This window comes from Neophocaena asiaeorientalis, unplaced genomic scaffold (genome assembly GCF_003031525.2).
Source record: "Neophocaena asiaeorientalis asiaeorientalis breed wild unplaced genomic scaffold, Neophocaena_asiaeorientalis_V1.1 scaffold29, whole genome shotgun sequence".
Lineage (NCBI taxonomy): Eukaryota > Metazoa > Chordata > Mammalia > Artiodactyla > Phocoenidae > Neophocaena > Neophocaena asiaeorientalis.
In genome coordinates this window covers 3,145,356-3,166,106 of record NW_020174423.1, presented here as the reverse complement: position 1 = coordinate 3,166,106, position 20,751 = coordinate 3,145,356, and the positions used below count along the sequence as shown (strand labels likewise).

Below are 20,751 nucleotides of genomic sequence, written 5' to 3'. Positions count from 1 at the left end.
GCGTCCGGAGCCTGTGCTCTGCAAGGGGAGAGGTCACAACAGTGAGAGGCCTGCGTACCAAAAAAAAAAAAAAAAAAAAAAAATGGTGCTGGTATAACTGGATTTCTGCATGCAAAAAAAAATTAAGTTGGACCCCTACCAAACAAAGCACAAAAGTTAATTCAAGAGCAATCATAGACCTAAATGTAAGAGGTAAAACTATAAAACTTGTAAAAGAAAGCATAACTGTAAATCTTTGTGACCTTGGGTTAAGCAATGTTTTTGTTTTGTTTTGTTTTATAAATTTATTTTATTTGTTTATTTTTGGCTGCGTTGGGTCTTCATTGCTGTGCACGTGCTCTCTCTAGTTGCGGCGAGTGGGGGCTACTCTTCGTTGCGGTGCACGGCTTCTCGTGGCAGTGGCTTCTCTTGTTGCGGAGCACGGGCTCTAGGCACACGGGCTTCAGTAGTTATGGATCACAGGCTCTAGAGCACAGGCTGAGTAGTTGTGGCTCATGGGTTTAGTTGCTTCGCGGCATGGGGGATCTTCCTGGGCCAGGGCTCGAATCCGTGTCCCCTGGATTGGCAGGCAGATTCTTAACCACTGCGCCACCAGGGAAGCCCCCTAAGCAACGGTTTTTGGATATGACACCAAAAGCACAAGCATAATAATAGATCTGTTGGACTTCACAAAACTTAAAAACCTTCATGCTGCAAATCATACCATCCAAAAAACTGAAAAGACAGTCCACAGAATGGGAGAAAATATTTGCAAATCCTATATCTCATAGGGAATTGTATCCAGAATATATCAACATAAAAGACTCATGCTATTTAATAAAAAGACAAATAACCCAATTTAAAAATGAGCAAAGGGTGTGAATAGACATTTCTCCCAAGAATATATACACATAGCCAATAACATTAATGCTCAACATCATTAATCATTAGGGAAATACACATCAAAATCACAATGGGATACCACTTCATACCCACTACGACTGAAGAAATGAAGAAATGCTCAACATCATTAATCATTAGGGAAATACACATCAAAATCACAATGGGTTACCACTTCATACCCACTAGGATTGCTGTAATCAAATATGACCCAGCAATTCCACTTCTAGGTAGATACCTAAAAGAATTGAAAACATGTTCACAAAAAAAAAATTTGCACATGAATGTTCATAGCAGTATTATCCATAATAGCCAAAAAGTGGAAACAACCCAAATGTCCATAAACTGATAATGGATAAACAAAATGTAGTATATCCATATGATGGAGTATTATTCAGCCATAAAAAGGAATGACATACTGGTGATACATGATTCAACACAAATGAACCTTAAAAACTTTTACTATGTTAACTGAAAGAAACCAGACACAAAAAGCCAAATTTTGTGTGATTCCATTTATATGAAATGCCCAGAATAGGCAAATCTATAGAGACAGAAATTAGTTTACTGGTTGCCTGAGTGCTGGAAGTGGGGAATGGGTAGGGACCACTAAGTGGCATGGGAACTTTTTTCTTCCCCTGGTGGTGGTAATAATGTTCTGGAATTAAATAGTGGTGATGATTATACAATCCTGTGAGTATACTAAGAACCATTGAATTGTGTACTTTAAATAGGTAAATTGTATGATATGAGTTAATATGTCAATAAAGATGTTAAGAAACATAATTCCTTTAAATTAGGGTGTTGTTCTGTTTAAATGAATATAGGGAGCAGGGAACATTTTAGTATTGCAGAAGGGTGACTCAGATGTCTGACCCTTTCCAGTGGACAACTGGCTAGAAGCAGGACTCTCGGAGTTTGCTTAGCCTGATTAAAGAAACACCAGGAAAGGCACACATAAAAGGGATGGTAACCTGAGCGAGCCTGGGTAGCCAGGAGGAAACTCTAAGGTGCTGACGTCTGAGGAAGATGAGAAGAGGTCCTCCTATTGAAAACAGACAGAATATTAACTTAATCTGCTTGATAACTTTGCTCTTCCTAGCTTCATCTGTGATTGTGTCTTGTATTACATCAGGCTCCAGTGAAAAGAACACTTGTTAGGTTCAGTTAAACTCAACCATTTATTGAACACATACTTATGAGAAACACACTGTGCCAGGCACTGGGTATAAACATGAGTGGCATGCTCTGCCTTGACAGCCCTTACAGTCTTATGTCTTATTGATAATAAAAACAGAAGTGAGAAGGCAAAAACAGAAATGATAGGGCCTAGTTAGTTTTAATGTCAGGTGACTAAGTGAGTAAGTGACAAATAAGGACAACATCCAGTAGATGATACATGTAAAATGGATTTTAAGAAATCTCAGTCTTACATTGGATGAGGTATTTGAAACTTTATCAACGCAGAGTCCAAGGAAAGATGTAGGGACTCTTCTGGGTTTTAGTGTGTCACAGAGGGGAAACAAATGCATATACTTTTATCAGAGAGTGGTAGGGGAGGCTACTTCAGTTAATCAGTTGGACAAGTATTTATTAATACCAGTGTTCGTGTCAAACATTGTGCTGGGTACTAAAGGAAGCCCTTTTAACCTCGGAAGAAAGAATGTCAGTTCATTAACAAACTGGAAAGGCTGCTTAATTTTACCTCAGAGTGGGAGGGCAGAGGTAGATGTCCGTGTGTGGCCTTTGCTCTGTCGGGAACAGACAGTCACATGGATTGAGACAGGAATGTGGGCATGTAAGTAGTCCAGGGAAACTGTTCCTTCAATAACTACATGGAAAGGTTAGGTGGTAAGTAAAAGAATTATAACATCTGACATCCTAATGAGTCCACAGTACAGGCGTTGGGAAACTGAAATAGGAGCTTGACAGGGAAGTAAAGGCTTATTTTCAATAGGAGAGCTTCAGTAATTTTCTTATCCTTTTCAATTCTATAGCAGACATCAACTTGGATATATCAAAGCCTTTGAAAGCAAACCTGAGTTTTACCAAGCTGGATCAGATAAACCATTTTTTAAAGAAGATACAAAGTGCACACAGCAAAGAGACCTCAGCCCTGTCAGACACCATGCTGAATAAGGATGAGCTTCCCGCCTCCAAATGTTACCGTGGAAAGTTGTCTAAGCTTAAAGTTCATGGTGATGGAGCACAAAAGATTCCATTTCAAGAAAACGTGTGGAGAATGGTTTCCTGCTTTCAAAAAATTTCTGTTCATACTACTCAGATTGTGGTCTCCATGGAAACTGTCCCCCATCCTAATAAACCGTGCCTGTTAGCATCTTTATCAACCCTCAATGGAAGCCTTAATATCAAAGCAGCGCAAAAAGTGCCTGGTAAGTCACAGAAAAGGGGAGAGGGAGATGACAATGACTTGTTAACATCTAAAACTGCATAATGTTGAAGATTTATATTAAATAGAGTTTAAAAGTTTCAAGAGCCATTAGAGATTGGGAACATTTCTGGTTTGTTGTCTTATTTTAAAGAAAATGGTATAACAAATCAGCTAAGCCTAAGTATGTTACTACGATAAACTAAACCGTTCCTATCTACCTCTTCAGGCATGTTCCTACAGATGTCTTTGCAACTGTTCATTCCTAAATTTCTTTTTACCTAAAATAGCTGTAGTGGAAGAACAGAGTATGTATCAAGTTTTGTGAGCCATTAGAACAGTAGCTTTTAAAGTGTGGTCTCAGAAGCAGCAGCATCAGCATCATCTGGGAACTTGTTAGAAATGCAAATTCTCAGGCTCTACCCCTGACCTCCTGAATCAGAAAGTCTGGGCATTGGGCCCAGAAAAGTGTGTTCCAACAAACCCTACAGGTGATTCCAATGTGCTACATTAAGTTACTGGTAACAATTTATTTAAAAAAGAAAAATTGCTCTGGTGGCAGGAATGCTGCACAAAATGTGATAGAAGCCAAGGTTCAACTTTGAAAAGACAATGCCATTGAGGACTATCAGGCAGCAACATGTGCAAGGAAAGGCCATGCTTCAGTGCCTGGCTGAGCAAGGGAGCTGTGGACTTGGCAACTGAATGTCCTTGATGGGTGGAGAGGTGAGAAACTAACAGGCAGTGACATCTACATTTTCCTCAACTGTTATGTGCTTTTTCACACTGAGTCAAAAAGGGTAGGCAGAAGGAATGTGAGGGGAAGAGAAAAGACAAGGTACAGGTGGGGAATAACCATTTTCAATCACAGAAACTGCTACTGTTAAAGTTCAGGGCATGATGCCAGAAATTTTACTTTGAAAGTAAAAGTAGCAAAAGGAAAACATTTTTTTCCACTTTAATTTTCAGGAAAGAAGTGGGGCTAGAGGGATAGTGCTGGGGATAAAGTAAATCCTGAAACTAGGCAACTTAGTTGCTTACCAAAGAGTAATTAAGTGGCAGCTGGAGACTAACTGTATAGCCAGTTTGGGCACAGTAGTTGAAGAGATAAAGAAGGAGTTTTGTAGTTGAGAAGTATGAATTTTAGGCCAAAAAAATAAATGATTGATTTCTTTCTCATCAGAAATATTTGTGACCAAGCCAGCTAAAAGCACTGTATTTTTTTTATTGTCTTAAAAGTTGGAAATGAAAAATGTAAGGTCCATGGGACATGAAAGACTATGAAGCACTGGAGGCTACAATGTCTGATTTATCCACAAATAAATTACAACCCAGACAACACTGGGGCCATTCCCACGCCTTTTCAGTTTTACCTTAATCATAGCAAGGAAAGGTTAGGACTCAAACAGAATGAAAGCATTTAACATGTATTGTACTCAATTCTAGGTCCTTTTCTTTATTCATCCTCGTTTCTTGTTTCATTCATTTGCTACTCATATTTTATCTAATTTTAATAGTGTCTGTTCTCAGTAAATATCTCTAAAATATAATTTAAATCCTCTCACTGAGCTTTACAAGATAGTAGATTCATTCTGGTTTTGTAACTTGTTTTTTCCCTTTATGCTAGTACCCTTACTCCTTTTACAGTTATACTCTTAAATCTAGTTAAATGCAGAAGTAGAAACTATAGCTTTGACTAAGACATACTTGGTATAACTCTACGTTATGTAGTGTCCTGCAAATGTTCTAAAGTAGTTATTTGATTCAACTAATCAGATCAAATTGAAATTAGCCATTTAATTAATAGAAACAGTTTTATCATGAGAGTATAACAAACACCAAATCTGTTTATTCTGCTTGATGTGATGGCATACTCAAATGTTTAAAAGATAACAAAGTCAGCAAAATAATAATAAATTATAATTAAGTGAAGTAGCACGGCAAGTTCTAGTTATTGCTGTAGAATGACTTCTAGGAAATTATAATTAAGAGATTACTACATATTTTTCAGAAATTGATTTTTAACAAAGGAAAACTTTTTAAAAGTAAAATAAAATTTAAGCTTTGAACATTAATTTCATTGTATATTTGCCTATCTTAAAAATTCATGCTTTGCAACTTGGATGAAATATATGCAAATGTTTACTTAAGGTATATTTTTGGTAAGTGGTAAAAAATATTTCCCAGCAAAAAAATAAAATAACCCTCCTACCGGTAGTCATATTTCTTTTTGTATTTTTCAAGTGACATGGCTCTGTATTCAACCCAAAATTTTTCTAGTGTATCTTTGAGTTCAGTGGAGTTAATGTCAGATTTTTATAGTTTGACTCTAATACAGTTATACTGAACTGTGTCTTTGATTTTACAGTTTATGTAACTATTGTGACCATCTGCAGCAGCTGCACTTTTCAAATTATTTGCTGAACCAAATTGAGCACAGTGACAAAAGTAGTCATCTCAGATGTACTATTAAACAGAGAAAGAAAAAGGAGCATTGCCTTGGTACAGCATAGCCATCTGCTGTACAGATGTTATTGTATAGAATGACTTAAGATAAAATAATTGTAGAAAATTTTCATTAAAACCTCAACAATTTGCACTTGTTTATGCGAATCTGCATAACTCCCCAATGAGACAACACACTTGGGGTTTCTTTGGTTCTCACTCACTTTTCCTTTGATCCTTTTTGATGTGCTGACTTTAATAAACACAGTCAAAAACATTGTGCAAAAAACATCATGGAAAAAACTACAAAGGAACAATTATAGCAGCAGAAACTACTCTAATCCCTAACTTACGCAAGCTATTTTTAGTGAAATATTTTTTTTAACACTCTTTATATGACAATGTTATATAAACAGGGTAAAGCTGTCCTTTCCAGATGAGTTTTAATTTAGGAGCTGAAATAGATTTGTAATGCTAGAGGAATCTTATGTTCTAAGTAATATCTAGAGAAGCACAATTGGGAATGTGTCGTAGGCATGTTTCTTCACTTGTGAAAAGTACAAAAAATATTTGAGTTTGCCTAACGATTATATTTTTTATCATCTAAACCGACATAAGGTTATGGGAAGTGTATGTGGAAAGGGAATAATAAAAGAATGAAAGAGGAAAGTTAATATTCTCCCCAAGACATTGTCAATACATTTAAATATGAAATGCTTTTATGTTCATTTACTGGGTTTTACAACAAAATATGTACAGATTATTCACCGAAATGTTTTCATCATTTGAAACAAAACGAAATGGTTAAATATTTTCCACTTAAAAAAAATCCTTGAGTTCTTCTTAGCCTCCTGTACTATTCTGTGGCCCTAAACTATCCAAGTTTCAAGGAACGTGGGGTTTTTTTAATTCCACTCTGCAGATGCTAGTGTAACAGTGACTTATAATAACCTAACTCTTATTTCTGCTAGAATACTTATGTTCTCCCATGTGTCTGTGGTAAAATGGCCCTAAATTTTAAAACTTTACATACAAGATGTAATGCTTGTATTTTTTTAAATTGGTGTGTAATTGCAAAAATCTCTATGATTGTGTATAATATTGCCAAATTTTCTATGATTATGTTATTGATAACGAAATTAATCTTGTTTCAAAATCATATCTTATTTTCTGAAACATTTTAAGGCAGATATTTCTTTTGCTAGCCATTAAATCTGTCCCATTCTGTAGTATGTTCTTTTTTAAAAGTAGCCTTCCCCACCCCCCCGCACACACACACACACAGTCTTTTTTGCTGTTTGAAGTATAGTGTTTTGGAGAAACCTTAAGTATGTAGCTATAAATTCTGAACCAGCAGTGTAGCACTTTGCACAGGCAGGGTGGGGAGTGAGCTGCAGACTTTAGCTCTCCTTGTCAGAGTAAATTATGGCTCTATTAGGGCGGCACTTCTTAGATTTCGGCAAACAAGGGTACACAATTCAGGCTGTGAAATAGCTGTGCTTTAGGCTGCCTTGCTTTTTCTTGGGGCCATGTCGATTAGCAAACTCCATGTAGATAAGGGAAAGGGAAATAGGATATGAACAAGTTAAGTGGCACAAAGGGTTGGGGAAAGAGCCTAAGTGAGGCCATCTTGGCTGGCATTTTAGTCAGAATTAGGGAAAAGTTGCAAGAATCCCCTTTCCATAGGGAATTAGGGGACTTTTCATCCATACAGAAAGCAATGAGTTGAATTCCTAGTCAAAGAGCTGTGGTTTAAATAACTTTCACTACCCCAGCCTCTGTCATCCAGATGTACTTATCTTTGTGTATAAACAAAAGTAGGAAGAAAGAAAGCATAACCACATTATTTTTCATGTATACAAATGCCTCTTTTCATGTTCACTGAATTCAGGACCAGTAAAAATGTAAAGAACCTAGAGTTCCTTTTCATCTACTGAAAAGTGAAAGCAGGTTATTAATTGATACAAAGTGGAGCTCCAGCTTTTCATTCCAGAGTCAACTGGATCTCCTGAGGAAAATCTCCTTAAGGCGTTGTCATAGCCATTGGATGCTGCATAAATGCAAGTAAGCCTGAGGGGAAATACAACATTAAATTATATATGACTACCTAAAATAATATATTGCAATAACAAGCCATTTACAACACCCCAAAGACTTTTGTTACTTTTAGAAAGAAATAGCATCTTTTTCCAATGCCTGAACAGTAAGAAATGAATTCTTTGACTGTTAAAGCCAGAGGACAAACTTAACTTTTAAACAGCCACTGAGGATTGAAGTGGAAGTACAGTTTGTAGACAGCTATACAAATCACTAACAAACCTTAATGAATATTGGGTGTGGGCATCAAGGTCCTGTCATTTTTGACACTGTGTCTCAAGTAGCTTAAACCCAACACTCAAGGAAAGGTGGAGACTTCATTGGGTCTGTTAACATCTGGGGTTTTATTTGTCATTTTGGCCATACCCTGCAAGCGCAAAAGAAAGAGTAAAAGGGGATTATCTTGACAATGAAGTGAGTTACTGAATCTTCTGATAATGAAAAGCAGAAGAATTCTAATGCCCTTCTATAGTCCCTGAGGTAGAGGTGCCTTTACAGTTTTGCAGAAGTAAAATGTAGGCAGGCGGAACAGATGGCCCAGAGTCCGTGTAACCTGATACCCCTCATCCCAGAACTGAGGACCACTATTAATCCTGGTCAGATTCCCTCCGATTACTTTATAACAAGGTTCAAAGTTGCTACTGATGAACTGGCCTGTCCTTTTTTTACTCTTAAATTACCTGTGGATTACTGATTTTTTTTCAAAATTGATATTTTTCTGTGCATAATGGTGGACTATTGAGACATTCAAAAAAGGTAAAATAGGAAGTTCTAAAACTTGAATGGGAAATAAGTGGAAAAAGTAAAATTCTCATAACTTTTTTTCAAAGCAATGTTCTATATTTATTCTCTAGTACAGCGGGAAATAAAAACCGTAAATGTATAAGACATTCTCTTGGAAAGTAATTTTCTTGTCCTCTCTCTTAGAAATCGTATGCAATGGAGAAGAAATCCCAACATACAAGTTTTAGTCTCCCAGCTGTAATTGTTATCAATAATATATGTTTAGATAGAATTTTGGTCAATAATAAGCAATGTTAATACTACTATCTTAGAAATTATCTTTTTTCACCCCCTCAAAAAGAGAGGTAAAAAATTAAGAATGTTTGATGTTTTTTAAAAACTCACTAGTAGGGGCTTCCCTGGTTGCGCAGTGGTTGGGAGTCTGCCTGCTGATGCAGGGGACGTGGATTCGTTCCCCGGTCCGGGAGGATCCCGCATGCCGCGGAGCGGCTGGGCCCGTGGGCCATGGCCGCTGGGCCTGCGCGTCCGGAGCCTGTGCTCTGCAACGGGAGAGGCCACGGCAGTGAGAGGCCCGCATACCCAGAAAAAAAAAAAAAAAACTCACTAGTAGATATATGCTGTTCAGGCATATTTATATGGTCACTTATTTTTTCTTGTTTTGTTTAACCAAATTATATTAATTCAGTCTTTACATCTTTCATTTGGAATATTTAAATTTTTCTGTGCTAAAGGGTCTATGTGGGTTTTTTTTCATGTCTGTTAACGTGATTTTTGTTCTTCGTGTACATTTTTTCTGTGCTGTGAGGTTACTATAGCTGTTTGGATTTTAATGAGAAGCCTTTAAATACATAGGATAGTAACTTCAGAAATTTAGAAGGTAACCACTGGGTGAAATTTCTGATGTGCTAATTTCTAGGCTGCCTGAAAAGTAAAAATCATCCAATAAGCAGCCATCTTCGGATGTCAGAGCACTCGCATGTGCTGTGGCACAGTGAACATGATGTACCTGCCCAGCCTTTCATAGAGGGAGATGAGCTCATCTCGGAGAGATAACCATCTCTGACTTTTTCTTCTGATTAATCACCGACCTGAACTCCATTTGAACCTTGTTAGACCAAAAACAAGTAGAATTCCTGGCCCAAACTATAAAATATAATTAAGCCCTTTTGAAATGATGTGTAAAAGAACATTGCTGTACCCCCCACTTATAACCACTACCACCACCGCAACCAATAAAGTTAAATCAAGCACTGCCTGTAATGGATTAAAATAATAAATGTTCCTGGATTTCAGTGTTTGAAGTACTTGAAGAAAACAGGCTCCCAGCAGCCTGGGTAGCTGAATGCAGGAGAGACATTTATTAATGACGAGTTCAAGGATTTGGCCTGTTTAAGATCATTACTTTGTGTTTACCATGGGTTACACATCTCTTATATTTTTATACAGCCCACATGTGTCTACATGCAATAATGAAAGCTTTTTTTTTTCAACAAAAGAATTGTTAATTGTGTAAATATGGTTCTCTTGGGGAATGTGAATCTTCCTAAGACTCTGCTCCCTGCTAATGAGAAATCCAGTACAGTTATTACACTCTCCCAAGTATACCCACCTTCAAATCTTGTCTCCAGCTAGATTAGTCTTTCCCCCTATTGTTTTTAGTTACCAATTCCAAACTTAATCTAGACTGCTAGAAAACTGTTGGCCTCTGGTTATGTATTTTTTAAATAAATTTATTAATTAATTAATTTATTTTGGCTGCGTTGGGTCTTCGTTGCTGCTTGCGGGCTTTCTCTAGTTGCGGCGAGCATGGGCTACTCTTCATCGCAGTGCGCGGGCTTCTCATTGCGGTGGCTTCTCTTGTTGCGGAGTGTGGACTATAGGCACGCGGGCTTCGGTAGTTGCAGCGTGTGGGCTCACTAGTTGTTGCTTGCAGGCTGTAGAGTACAGGCTCAGTAGTGGTGGCACACAGGCTTAGTTACTCTGCGGCATATGGGATCTTCCCAGGCCAGGGCTCAAACCTGTGTCCCCTGCATTGGCAAGTGGATTCTTAACCACTGCGCCACCAGGGAAGTCCAGGTTATGTATTTTAGAATTGTGTTCCATTGCGCTAGACTTTGTGTGCTTATGTACTATAGAAAAAAAGAATCAATGCTTTTTATTTCTTCTCCTAGCTTTAACAAAGATATGGGAAAGAACCATTTCTCTAGATTTAGATACATTTGAGGTGAAAAAAGGGACAACTGGTAAAAATTTCCCAAATACGCATATTAAAACAGTATTCCTTGGACAGGAGAAAAAAGGGCATTTGAGACAACAAAAATGCTATTAATGAAAATATCTCACTGTGAAAATATCTCACTGTGAAAAATGCTATTGAAGAAGAAAGTTTCCAGTCCTAGCAATTAAATACTAGAGATCTTTTTCTTTTTTTTCTTTTTAAATTTTATTTATTTATCTATCTATTTTTGGCTGCATTGGATCTTCTTTGCTGCGCTCGGGCTTTCTCTAGTTGCGGTGAGTGGGGGCTACTGTTGGTTGCACTGCGCAGGCTTCTCATTGTGGTGCCTTCTCTTGTTGCGGAGCACGGGCTCTAGGCGCACGGGCTTCAGTAGTTGTGGCTTGCGGGGTCTAGAGCACAGGCTCAGTAGTTGTGGCACATGGGCTTAGTTGCCCCACGGCACGTGGGATCTTAACAAGCCAGGGCTTGAATCCGTGTACCCTGCATTGGCAGGCGGATTCTTAATCACTGCGCCACCAAGGAAGTTCCTAAAGATCTTTTTCTTAATAGCGTCTCCTTTGCATCCTAATGATGGCACTTTATAAGTTAGTATTGGGTGAAATGGATAAGAATTATTGTAGCTCCTAGAACTGGGACTGTGGAAGAAGAGAGGGTTAGAAGTAAATATCCCCCACTGCACTGAATTTGTGACAGTGTTTAGTTTTGCTGCGGTCACAGCAAATTGCCCTCCCATCCACATAAGCCAGAAGGCTATTTGCTAGGAAAGTTTCTGGCAAAGCAGCCCTGTCAGTGATAAGTGACTGAAGACACATCTTCGATGTTCTTTTGCTCTCTGGCTGGGGCTCTGGCCCTGTAGGCTATGTTGGCATAATATACTGAGGCCAAGCAAGACAGCCGGGGACAGGAAAAAGCATTTATTCACAACCCTGTTACCAATTGGAAAAATGAAATTACTAAGAGCTAACTAATAGCAGTAGTTTCTATAAAGCAATGTGGTGCTGGAAGGAGGCAGACAACCCCAGCCCTGCTACTTGCTGGCAGTTGATTGTGGTAAAAGTCACAACACAGCTCATTTCCAAAATAAAGGCAAAAATACTTAATTCATGGGGCTGTTGAGTGGATTAAGTGAAATAACGTACACAGAGTACCCTACACATTCCTTGGCACACAATTATGTAATTTCTCAATAAATATTAGTGTTTTTGTATCTTCTTCTCCCTCCCTCCCTCTCCCAACTCAGTCATACCACATGAATGCTGAGATCATAGAGCATTAAATTTTAGAGCTGAAAATTATCTCGGAGATCATCCTCTTCATCAAGAACACTTTTTGTCCTTTTCTCTCCATCATCCAAACACGCTGTATTTAGGATAAGATAGCTAGCATGACTATACCAACCAGATACTACTGTAACCAAAATACTTAGTACACTTCGGCCCTCTCTCCAGCAAATTCATGATTTCTTTCAGGATCTTTGAAATACTTAAAATACCTCATGGACCACCATTACTATGTGGGACTCCCTAAGTGTCAGAGAACCCTAGGTTGAGGCCTACTGAGCTAGGCCTAACTCCCTCACTTAGGGGTGCCGAGATTAAATGATTTGTCCAGGGGTACTCTGGGGTGCAGTGGGGACTATAACACACGTCTCCTGGCTTCTGGACTTTCTATTAAACCAGTCTTTAAAAACCTGGATCATGTAGATTAATACCAGTTTCTAAGCCATTGCAGTAAATCACTTAGGAAGTCATTTTGCTTTCAACATTGTTTGAGTTGATACCAGTTCTTCCATTCATGTGACTTACTTTTAAAAAAAAATGGATTCACCAGCAGTTTCCTCATTAAATTAACCAGCTACTATATTCTTTCCTCTATGAGAAGGTTGCTATACACTTTCCAATATGCACGGTCAAATTTGTTAGTAGGCTTTTTTTTTTTTTAACATAGCCACATGATCCAATCAAGTTTTATTTTCCTAATACACTGACACAACTGTGAAAACAGTAAGCATGGTGGCAGTAAGCATTGGAGGGAGGGGAAGAAAGAGGCAAAGCGTATCCACCGTCACCCTTTGGTATTTTCAGTTCAGTTTTTCTAGGATCTGAGAGTTTTAAAACATTTCTCGAAAAAATACCTTTCCCAGACAAGGGCCAAGTATAAATAGCCAACTCAATAGACATTTTTGTCTTCCATGAGTAATTCTCCCTTTCTTCATATGAAAGAAAAATAAAATCCTATTCCTGCTACTTGTCATTTTCTTATGTCCAAAAGAAGAGGTTTGGATTAGACTAGAAGTCCCAGCTTTTACTCACTGATAAGGACTAGATGAGAGTCCCTGAGGACTGGAAATCCCACCCATGAGAAATCTCAAGTGCCTTAGAGAAGGGATACGTGTTAGCAGGTCGACCACCCACTTGGACTCTCATTTTGAGGACTAGACTTTTTAGGAACTTTGTTGGGGAGCACCAGCATCCCTTTCAGCTTAAACATCTGTGTCCATGTAGCTCTCTGACAGTTTTGTTGTATTTTGTTTCATTTATTAATCTTATCCTATGTTACAACTTACTATAATAACAGATGCAGATATAGGCTTATTACAAAATAGAATGTAATTAAGTAGGATCTGAAACACTTACATATTCTGATCAAGAGGGGGAAAGCAAGCTATTTTCATGGTTAAACTACCCAAGTGCAGGGACTTCCCTGGCCGTCCAGTGGTTAAGACTCCATGCTTCCACTGCAGGGCACATGGGTTCGATCCCTGGTCGGGGAACTAAGATCCTGCATGCCACATGGTGCGGCCAAAAAAATAAAATAAAATAAAAATACCCAAGTGCCATTTTTTATGTGCTTCAACATAATTAGTTGAAGAAACTAGAAATGAAAAGATTCCTAATCATCTCTTTAGTGGACCAGACTCACAGAATTTTTTTTCTAGTCATCTAGTCATTTATGGTCATCTTTTTATGGATCATGCTTACAAAAATTTTTCTTCCTCACTTTTTGAGTCATCCTCATGCTTCACTGTTACGCAAATCGACTTCTGGATGTATCTAACACATGCTTGCTGATTTCCTAGTATCCTTAGATTATTTCCAGCTGGATAAAAATACCTGGATCTGCTTTGATAGCACATGTCATCATTGAGTACCCTTTCTAAAGACATACAGAAGCTTGCTGTAGATTACACTTTGCACAGTCAGCATGTAGAGAGTAGGAGCCCTAGTAAAGGTCTAGTAGAGACCGACAATGTAGGGCTGGCAGCATTTTGTAAACATTCTCCAAAGCAAGTGGTTTCCATTTATTAGTCTTCTGAAGGAGTATTTTAAAGGTCAACTGTTTGTTCCTTGAACTAGATTTTTACACTCAATGAAAAGTATGTCAGTATGCAAACAAACCAAGATTATTTCTATTTATCACACAAGTTGTTTCTGAAATTACTTCTCAATGTTGATACACCTCATTTAGTTTAATTAAGTGCCTGCCATTAGTTTGCTAGAGCTGAAATTAAATATATAAACACAGATTTTTGAAAGAAGCCAATGGAAGAATCAGGCAGAAAAGCATTCTATTGAATGGAAGGAGGTAGAGAGAAGAGGTAATATACTCAGTCAAAACTGACCTTATCCCACAGTCATGAAAAGCAAGGTAGGATCCTGGATTGGATCCTGGAACAAGAAAAGGACATGAAGGGAGAAACTGGTGAAATTCAAACATGGTCTATGGTTTAGTTAGTAGCGTATAGATGTTAATTTTCTGGCTTCTGAGACTCATTCTATAGTTGATGTAAGTTGTTAACATTAAGGGAAGCTGCAATGAAAGATATTAACTTTGCTGAAAGCCTGAAATTATTTCAAAATTAAATTTTAAAAAATGACCTGATCAGTGATTGCATAAATAGCTTTAATAATCATGCTTTTAAAGTTTGTGACCATTCTAAATCTTACACTTTTGTAACATATTTCTTTAATTTTTTTCTTTCTTTTCTTCTCTCATCATTTTTGGAAATTTAAGGGAAAAATTAAAAGTACAGAAAATATAAAGGATAATACATCAAATGCTTATATACTCATGAGCTAGAACAAATATAAACATCTTGTCATATTTGCTTATATGTAAACACACACACACATACACAGACACACACACACACAGGGGTAGAGGAGTGGTAAAACTTCACAAAATTATTCAGCCTTTTCCAATGTTCCAATGCTAAGAAGTTAGTTTTTTATAATTTTTACTTATAGTCATTTGTCCCACCTTGCATTATTAGTCCATTAGGAAGAAAAATAACACAGGCCTTTACTCCCTTTCTGTTGCCATTTATTCCGGATTTTGAATGTATAAGTATCCATCTTACATGAACTCTGAGTATTCTCTGTGGCCCTGGGTTTATATGTGTGGTGATATATAAAATAAGATTCATTTTATCCCAAGGAAGATACTTAGTATGTTTCCCAATTGAAAGAAACAAAAAGGAAGGGATGATGTCCCATAGGCCAGCTTCTCACAGAGTAAAAGAATGGGGAAAGGAGAATTAATAACTCTGTCACGAGTCCCAGGGATTATTTTCACAGATTGTGGTAAAAGTGTGAACTTTGCTTTACCATTCACAAATGACCCTTTGTGAAATTTATCACCACGCTTTATTATTAAGTGATCACCATAATCTCTTATTACTGGTCATTTACACCAAGATTAAAACCACTTGAACTAACATGCTTCTCTATTATTTTGTTGTACCCTTTTAAAAATGCAGCAGGAAATGTTCAAAAGGAAACGGAGACTCTGTTAAACTTAAAAACTGGTACTTGTGGGTGAACCTTTCTGTGGTGCTGCAAGTAACTGGATCCCCTCGTTGAGGAGCAAAGCCACAGCAGGCTGGTGTGTGTAGCAAGTGTAGTGGGCAGGTAGGCACATGGGGATGAGTTAAACTACTTATGTGTCTCAAAAGCAAACCATGCCTAATTCCCTAATTTCCATGTAGGTGTATGACATGAAAGAAAAGAAAGGAGACAGAAGGGACCAGGCAGGGCACGTTTATATCTATAGGTCATGTGTTTCCGTAACGCCTTTAGGCAGCGCCTGTTCCTGTATCCTCACTGCCAACATTAGCATCTTAAATTCTCAATATCCCCTTTGTGTTCATACGAGCCCATGATCAATGCTGGTAGACCTGAGAAATAGGCAAGTACAAACTATAAAGGATTAGAAAAGAGTAAGAATAGAGTGAGGGGTAGGCTATTGGAGAAATGAAGGGGTAAAGAAAAGAACAGCGACTCAACACGTAGGTATTCAATTAAGTATTTGATTAGAGTGAAAGAATTGACAGCACATAAAGTGAATAAAAAGCAAATACTAAAAGTGTTTGTATGATTAGGGAAGTATTTGTGTTTTTCAACAGTTCACTTGCTGAACAGAGTCAAAATTATAAATGTTGTTGGTTGTCTTTTTTTCCCTCTAATGCTTACTGAGATTTCAGAACTTGAGGCTAAAAAAGGAAAAATCTTGTAATGTGAAAGAAAATTGCAAATTATTCACTTTATCTTTGTATATACCCAATATATGGTAGATAACCAATAAACGTTGGTTGAATGAGTAATGCATGCATGCATAAATATCAAGTTGGAGGTGATCCAGTATATCCAAATTCCTTATAGACAGAAGCATGGGAGTAGCACTTATTTAAGAAATTAGGCGTGGTTATGGATACCATCATAAGAAATTATCCTTAAAGCCATTATAGTAAAGAAGTTCACTGAAATAGCTGACACATGGTGACAGCCAGCAGCTCTAACACCTTCATTTTCTTGCCTTCAAAACTGGAAACCAAGAGGAAACGTTACTCTCCCCAAAGTATTATTGTACCTCATTGGTTTTCATTAAGCCTCATGTTCATCCTTGAACTAGATCAAACTCCAGAGAGTATCAAACCTGAAAATCTAGAAATTTCGGCAGGTTCCTAGGCCTACTAGTCTACTTTCTAGAAAACCAGTCGTTAAATTCTGCTATTGCTGGAATATAGCTGTAGCTGGGTCAGTGCCTGCCTCAACTGTAAAGTCTCTTGTATTTCAGGCACATTGTGTCTCCTCCTGCCCTCCTCAGTGCTCACCTGAGTCTGACCCACCTTCTTTCTTCTTGTTTCAGGCTCCCAAATGTTTGCCCGGCCATTGGCTTCCTGTTTCTAGGCCATTTTCCCAAGGTCTCAGTCCCTACCTTTACCTTTACTCTCCTGAGAATTCTAGGTATCTCATTCTGTCTACCCAAGCAAGAAAGAATAGAATTTGTATGACAGTAGGAAAATGTTCATGTGTTTAACAGTGTACACAGTAACACAAAAGCTGTCAACATTTTGATTGTTTTCATGTAAAAATGCAAGTCTAGAATTTTTTTCTTATATCCCTCCTCACCCTAGCTGATAAATATCAATACTTCTAGTTGTGTAACTTTCAGGAGTTAAGAAGGACCTTCCACCAACCCTACTCACGTTCTTCTTTGAGAAGGGATAGGCACTTTCTGAGGAATATACGGTAAGGAATCATGATGCAAATTTTGTCATTCCAGTTCTAGTTTTAAGGCAAAACCTCAGAAACTTAGTACAGTATCAGTATTTTGAGGCCATTGCTGCACAGTAGAAATATCCAGTAAGGTTCAGATTCTGTATGTATTAAGTTACTTCTACAAAGAAGATTTTATCGTATGCTTACAAATATCTTCGTATAAATGAGAAGTGCCATAGAGGAGAAAGGTAATCTCGTTCTTCTGTATGCTCCAGAAAAAATGCTGTCAAGCCCATTCTTAATGAGCCTTCTAGGGATAAATATCAGCCCTTGCTTTTGATAGTCTTTTCTTTGATAGATAATTACCTTTGCTTTAATAAAGCTGTCCTTTGTTTCTGTCTTAGTTCTTTTGCTTTAATTTTGACCACTCTCTCCAAAGTGATGTTTTAGGGATGATCAGACATCAACACATCAGAAGGAGTACTCTGCAGCTTTCTCACTGTTGTAGGAAGAGATTACAAATAAGAAAAGGGAATAGGCTAGAAAACAAATCCTGTGGTTTTGGATTAGAACCAGAGGCATCAGTATGAATCCATGATTTTTAATATATTTACTGATAGATACAGTAATATAGATGTGTGTGTATACATGGGCAGTAGACGCACATATACTTCTTAGCCCTCTCTGCTGAGAGGCCCTAGAAACAGTGATACCCTAGCAGCAATGAGCATACCTACCACCCAGATTTTGGTTTCGAGATGCCATTCTTCAGCAAAAGAAACCAAAGCTCTGGAGAAATGACTGATGCCAGAGATGGGATGGGAAAAATACAACTGAGCCTGAAACATCTTGTGGCCAGAAAGTAAAGAAGCTCTCAAAAAATGATAGGGTAATCACAGTGACACAGGAACCAGCTTGGAGGGGTTCCCAATGGCCAAAGCTGGTTCAATTTAAGCAACAAAGTAAAATAAAGAGAGTATTAGATTAGGACCCATAAAATAAATATCTATGAGTCCATACTGGTATAGATAAATAATTGAACTAATAAATAGAGTAGAAGGGACAGCTCTTTTGACTATAGAATACTAGTTAATAATTGTAGAAGAGTAAGAGAAATAGGAAATCAACATTACCACGCACCACAGTAGTAATTGTTGCAGGCAAGAAGCATTAATGGATGCTAACATTAATGGGTAAAAGTTTGATGTAATAGAGGATATTTGCATAATCTTCAGATATCTCTCCACAGGATACTTATTGTTTACAAATGGAAGAATAACCACTTCACAGTGGCGAAATCTGGCAGACACCACTTTAGCCATGTGATGAACATTAGTATCACCAGCAAGTAGTAAAACATCAATATCACTTTCCCCATGCACTGAGAAGGGTATCACTTCTCTGGTATTCTGGCCAAAAATGCATATAACCTCATTCTAAAGGGAGAACATCAGATAAACCCAAATTGAAAGATATTCTGCAAAATAATTGGCCTGGACTATTGAAGAGACTCAAGGTCATGAAAGACAAAAAAAAAAAGCTAGAGGATCTGTCACTGATTAAAGGAGACTAAGGATCCTAGATAGCATCCTGGACCAGAAGAAGGACATTAGTGAAGAAAATGGCTAAATTTAAATAAAATCTGTAGATTACTTAATAGTGTTATGCCAAAGTGAATTTCCTGATTTCAGTGTCTGTACTATAGTTACATAGCTGGGTGAAAGATACATGAGAACTCTGTATATTTTTGCAACTTCTAGGTAGATCTAACATTATTTCAAAATAAAAAGGGTTTCGTTTTTTCTTTCTTTATTTTTTTTTAGAGGAAGGGACTTGGAAAGATGGCTTCTAAGGTCTCTTCCATCCAGCATTACTATTCTGTGATACAATGATGCAAAATGAAGAATGGCAAAGATTTAAGCACTTTTCTTTCCTGCCTGTCAATTAAGAAATATATTGTGACAGCTGAAAATAGGATCAGATTCTAAACTGTCATTTAGTACAGTAGGGTATGTCCTGAATAACTATTGTCTTGACTAGTCCTATACTGCATAAGATGATCCTTGCCTCCGGGATGGTCACAATCTACTGGTGAAGGTGGTGTGATCTTCCCTTTTGGTCACTTAGATTACTAAGGTCTCGCTTCCTTCATGTTTTAAAATAATAAGAGTTGGGTAAAATGATATAGAAATTGGTAAGTCTTGGAAACCTATCTAAGAGTGAACCGTCAAAGTGGGTTCCAAAATTATCCAATATGGGTGCCTGATGAGAATGATGAACATTAAATAAGATTTTTAAAAAACCCTAGGAGAGCTTTGATATTAAACACTTCTCGTGTGACGGACCAATAGAGCATTCACATTAACATTACCACCAGATAATTGGGTATTTCATTGCAGGGTAGTACGAAGATGCATGTATTTGAGAACAAAGGGTATCGTAATTCTGACATTCCCTTAATGCTCATTTGCTAGATGACTGTACTGAATTAAGCCTATACTTGTATACTCCCATTATGACAAATTTTTGAATAATGAATTGGTGTGTTTCATTTAGCAAGTACTTACTGTTGAGAAGTAAATATTTTAGGAAATGTAATGCAGTTAAGTCAGAAATTGTGACTTAAGTTCTAAGCTCCATTAATAAAGATAATTTTTGATTCTTGGGTATTTGAGGGCCTGTTTCAATTTTTTTATTTACTGTTCTCTTTTTTCTTTTTTTTTTTTTTTTTTTTTCGGTACGCGGGCCTCTCACTGCTGTGGCCTCTCCCGTTGCGGAGCACAGGCTCCAGACGCACAGGCTCAGCGGCCGTGGCTCACGGGCCCAGCCGCTCCGCGGCATGTGGGATTTCCCCCCGGACCGGGGCACAAACCCGTGTCCCCTGCATCGGCAGGCGGACTCTCACCCACTGCGCCACCAGGGAATTCCTATTTTTTCTTTAAGTGTAACCCTGAATCAATAAAATTGTGTAAATGAAGTGAAGTCTTAGTGCCACTATGTATTTGATGAACAAATTTAAGAAATTGATTTTCACCATCATAATTTTTAACAAAAGTCTTAACCCTAATGCTTTTGTGAGTGTGATTGTCCTCTATGGAAGATTAGAAGTTCTGTGTCTTATTTCTACAGTAGGAACATACAACATATATGCAGTTTTCAAGTCTCCACAGAGTTGAAACGCCAACGTGGGTACTCTACTTTGAAACGTGTATGGTGTGGGCCTAAGGTGTTTTTTAATCTTTCATCTCTAAGTTTTTTTTTCCTTTAACATCTTTATTGGAGTATAATTGCTTTACAATGTTGTGTTAGTTTCTGCTGTATAACAAAGTAAATCAGCTATATGCTATACGTATATCCCCATATCCCCTCCCTCTTGCGTCTTCCCTCCCACCCTCATCCCACCCCTCTAGGTGGTCTCAAAGCACCGAGCTGATCTCCCTGTGCTATGCAGCTGCTTC

At 37.8% G+C, this 20,751-nt stretch overlaps 1 protein-coding gene across 1 annotated transcript in view; it reads left to right on the top strand.

Annotated features, from left to right (window-relative positions):
* The window catches only part of VPS13B (vacuolar protein sorting 13 homolog B), an 816,084-nt gene that overhangs the window by 623,033 nt on the left and 172,300 nt on the right, over positions 1-20,751 (top strand). The window contains exon 36 of the mRNA XM_024756522.1: positions 2,877-3,272. Within this exon, the coding sequence (XP_024612290.1) occupies positions 2,877-3,272 (396 nt within the window). The remainder of the gene's footprint in view (positions 1-2,876; positions 3,273-20,751) is intronic.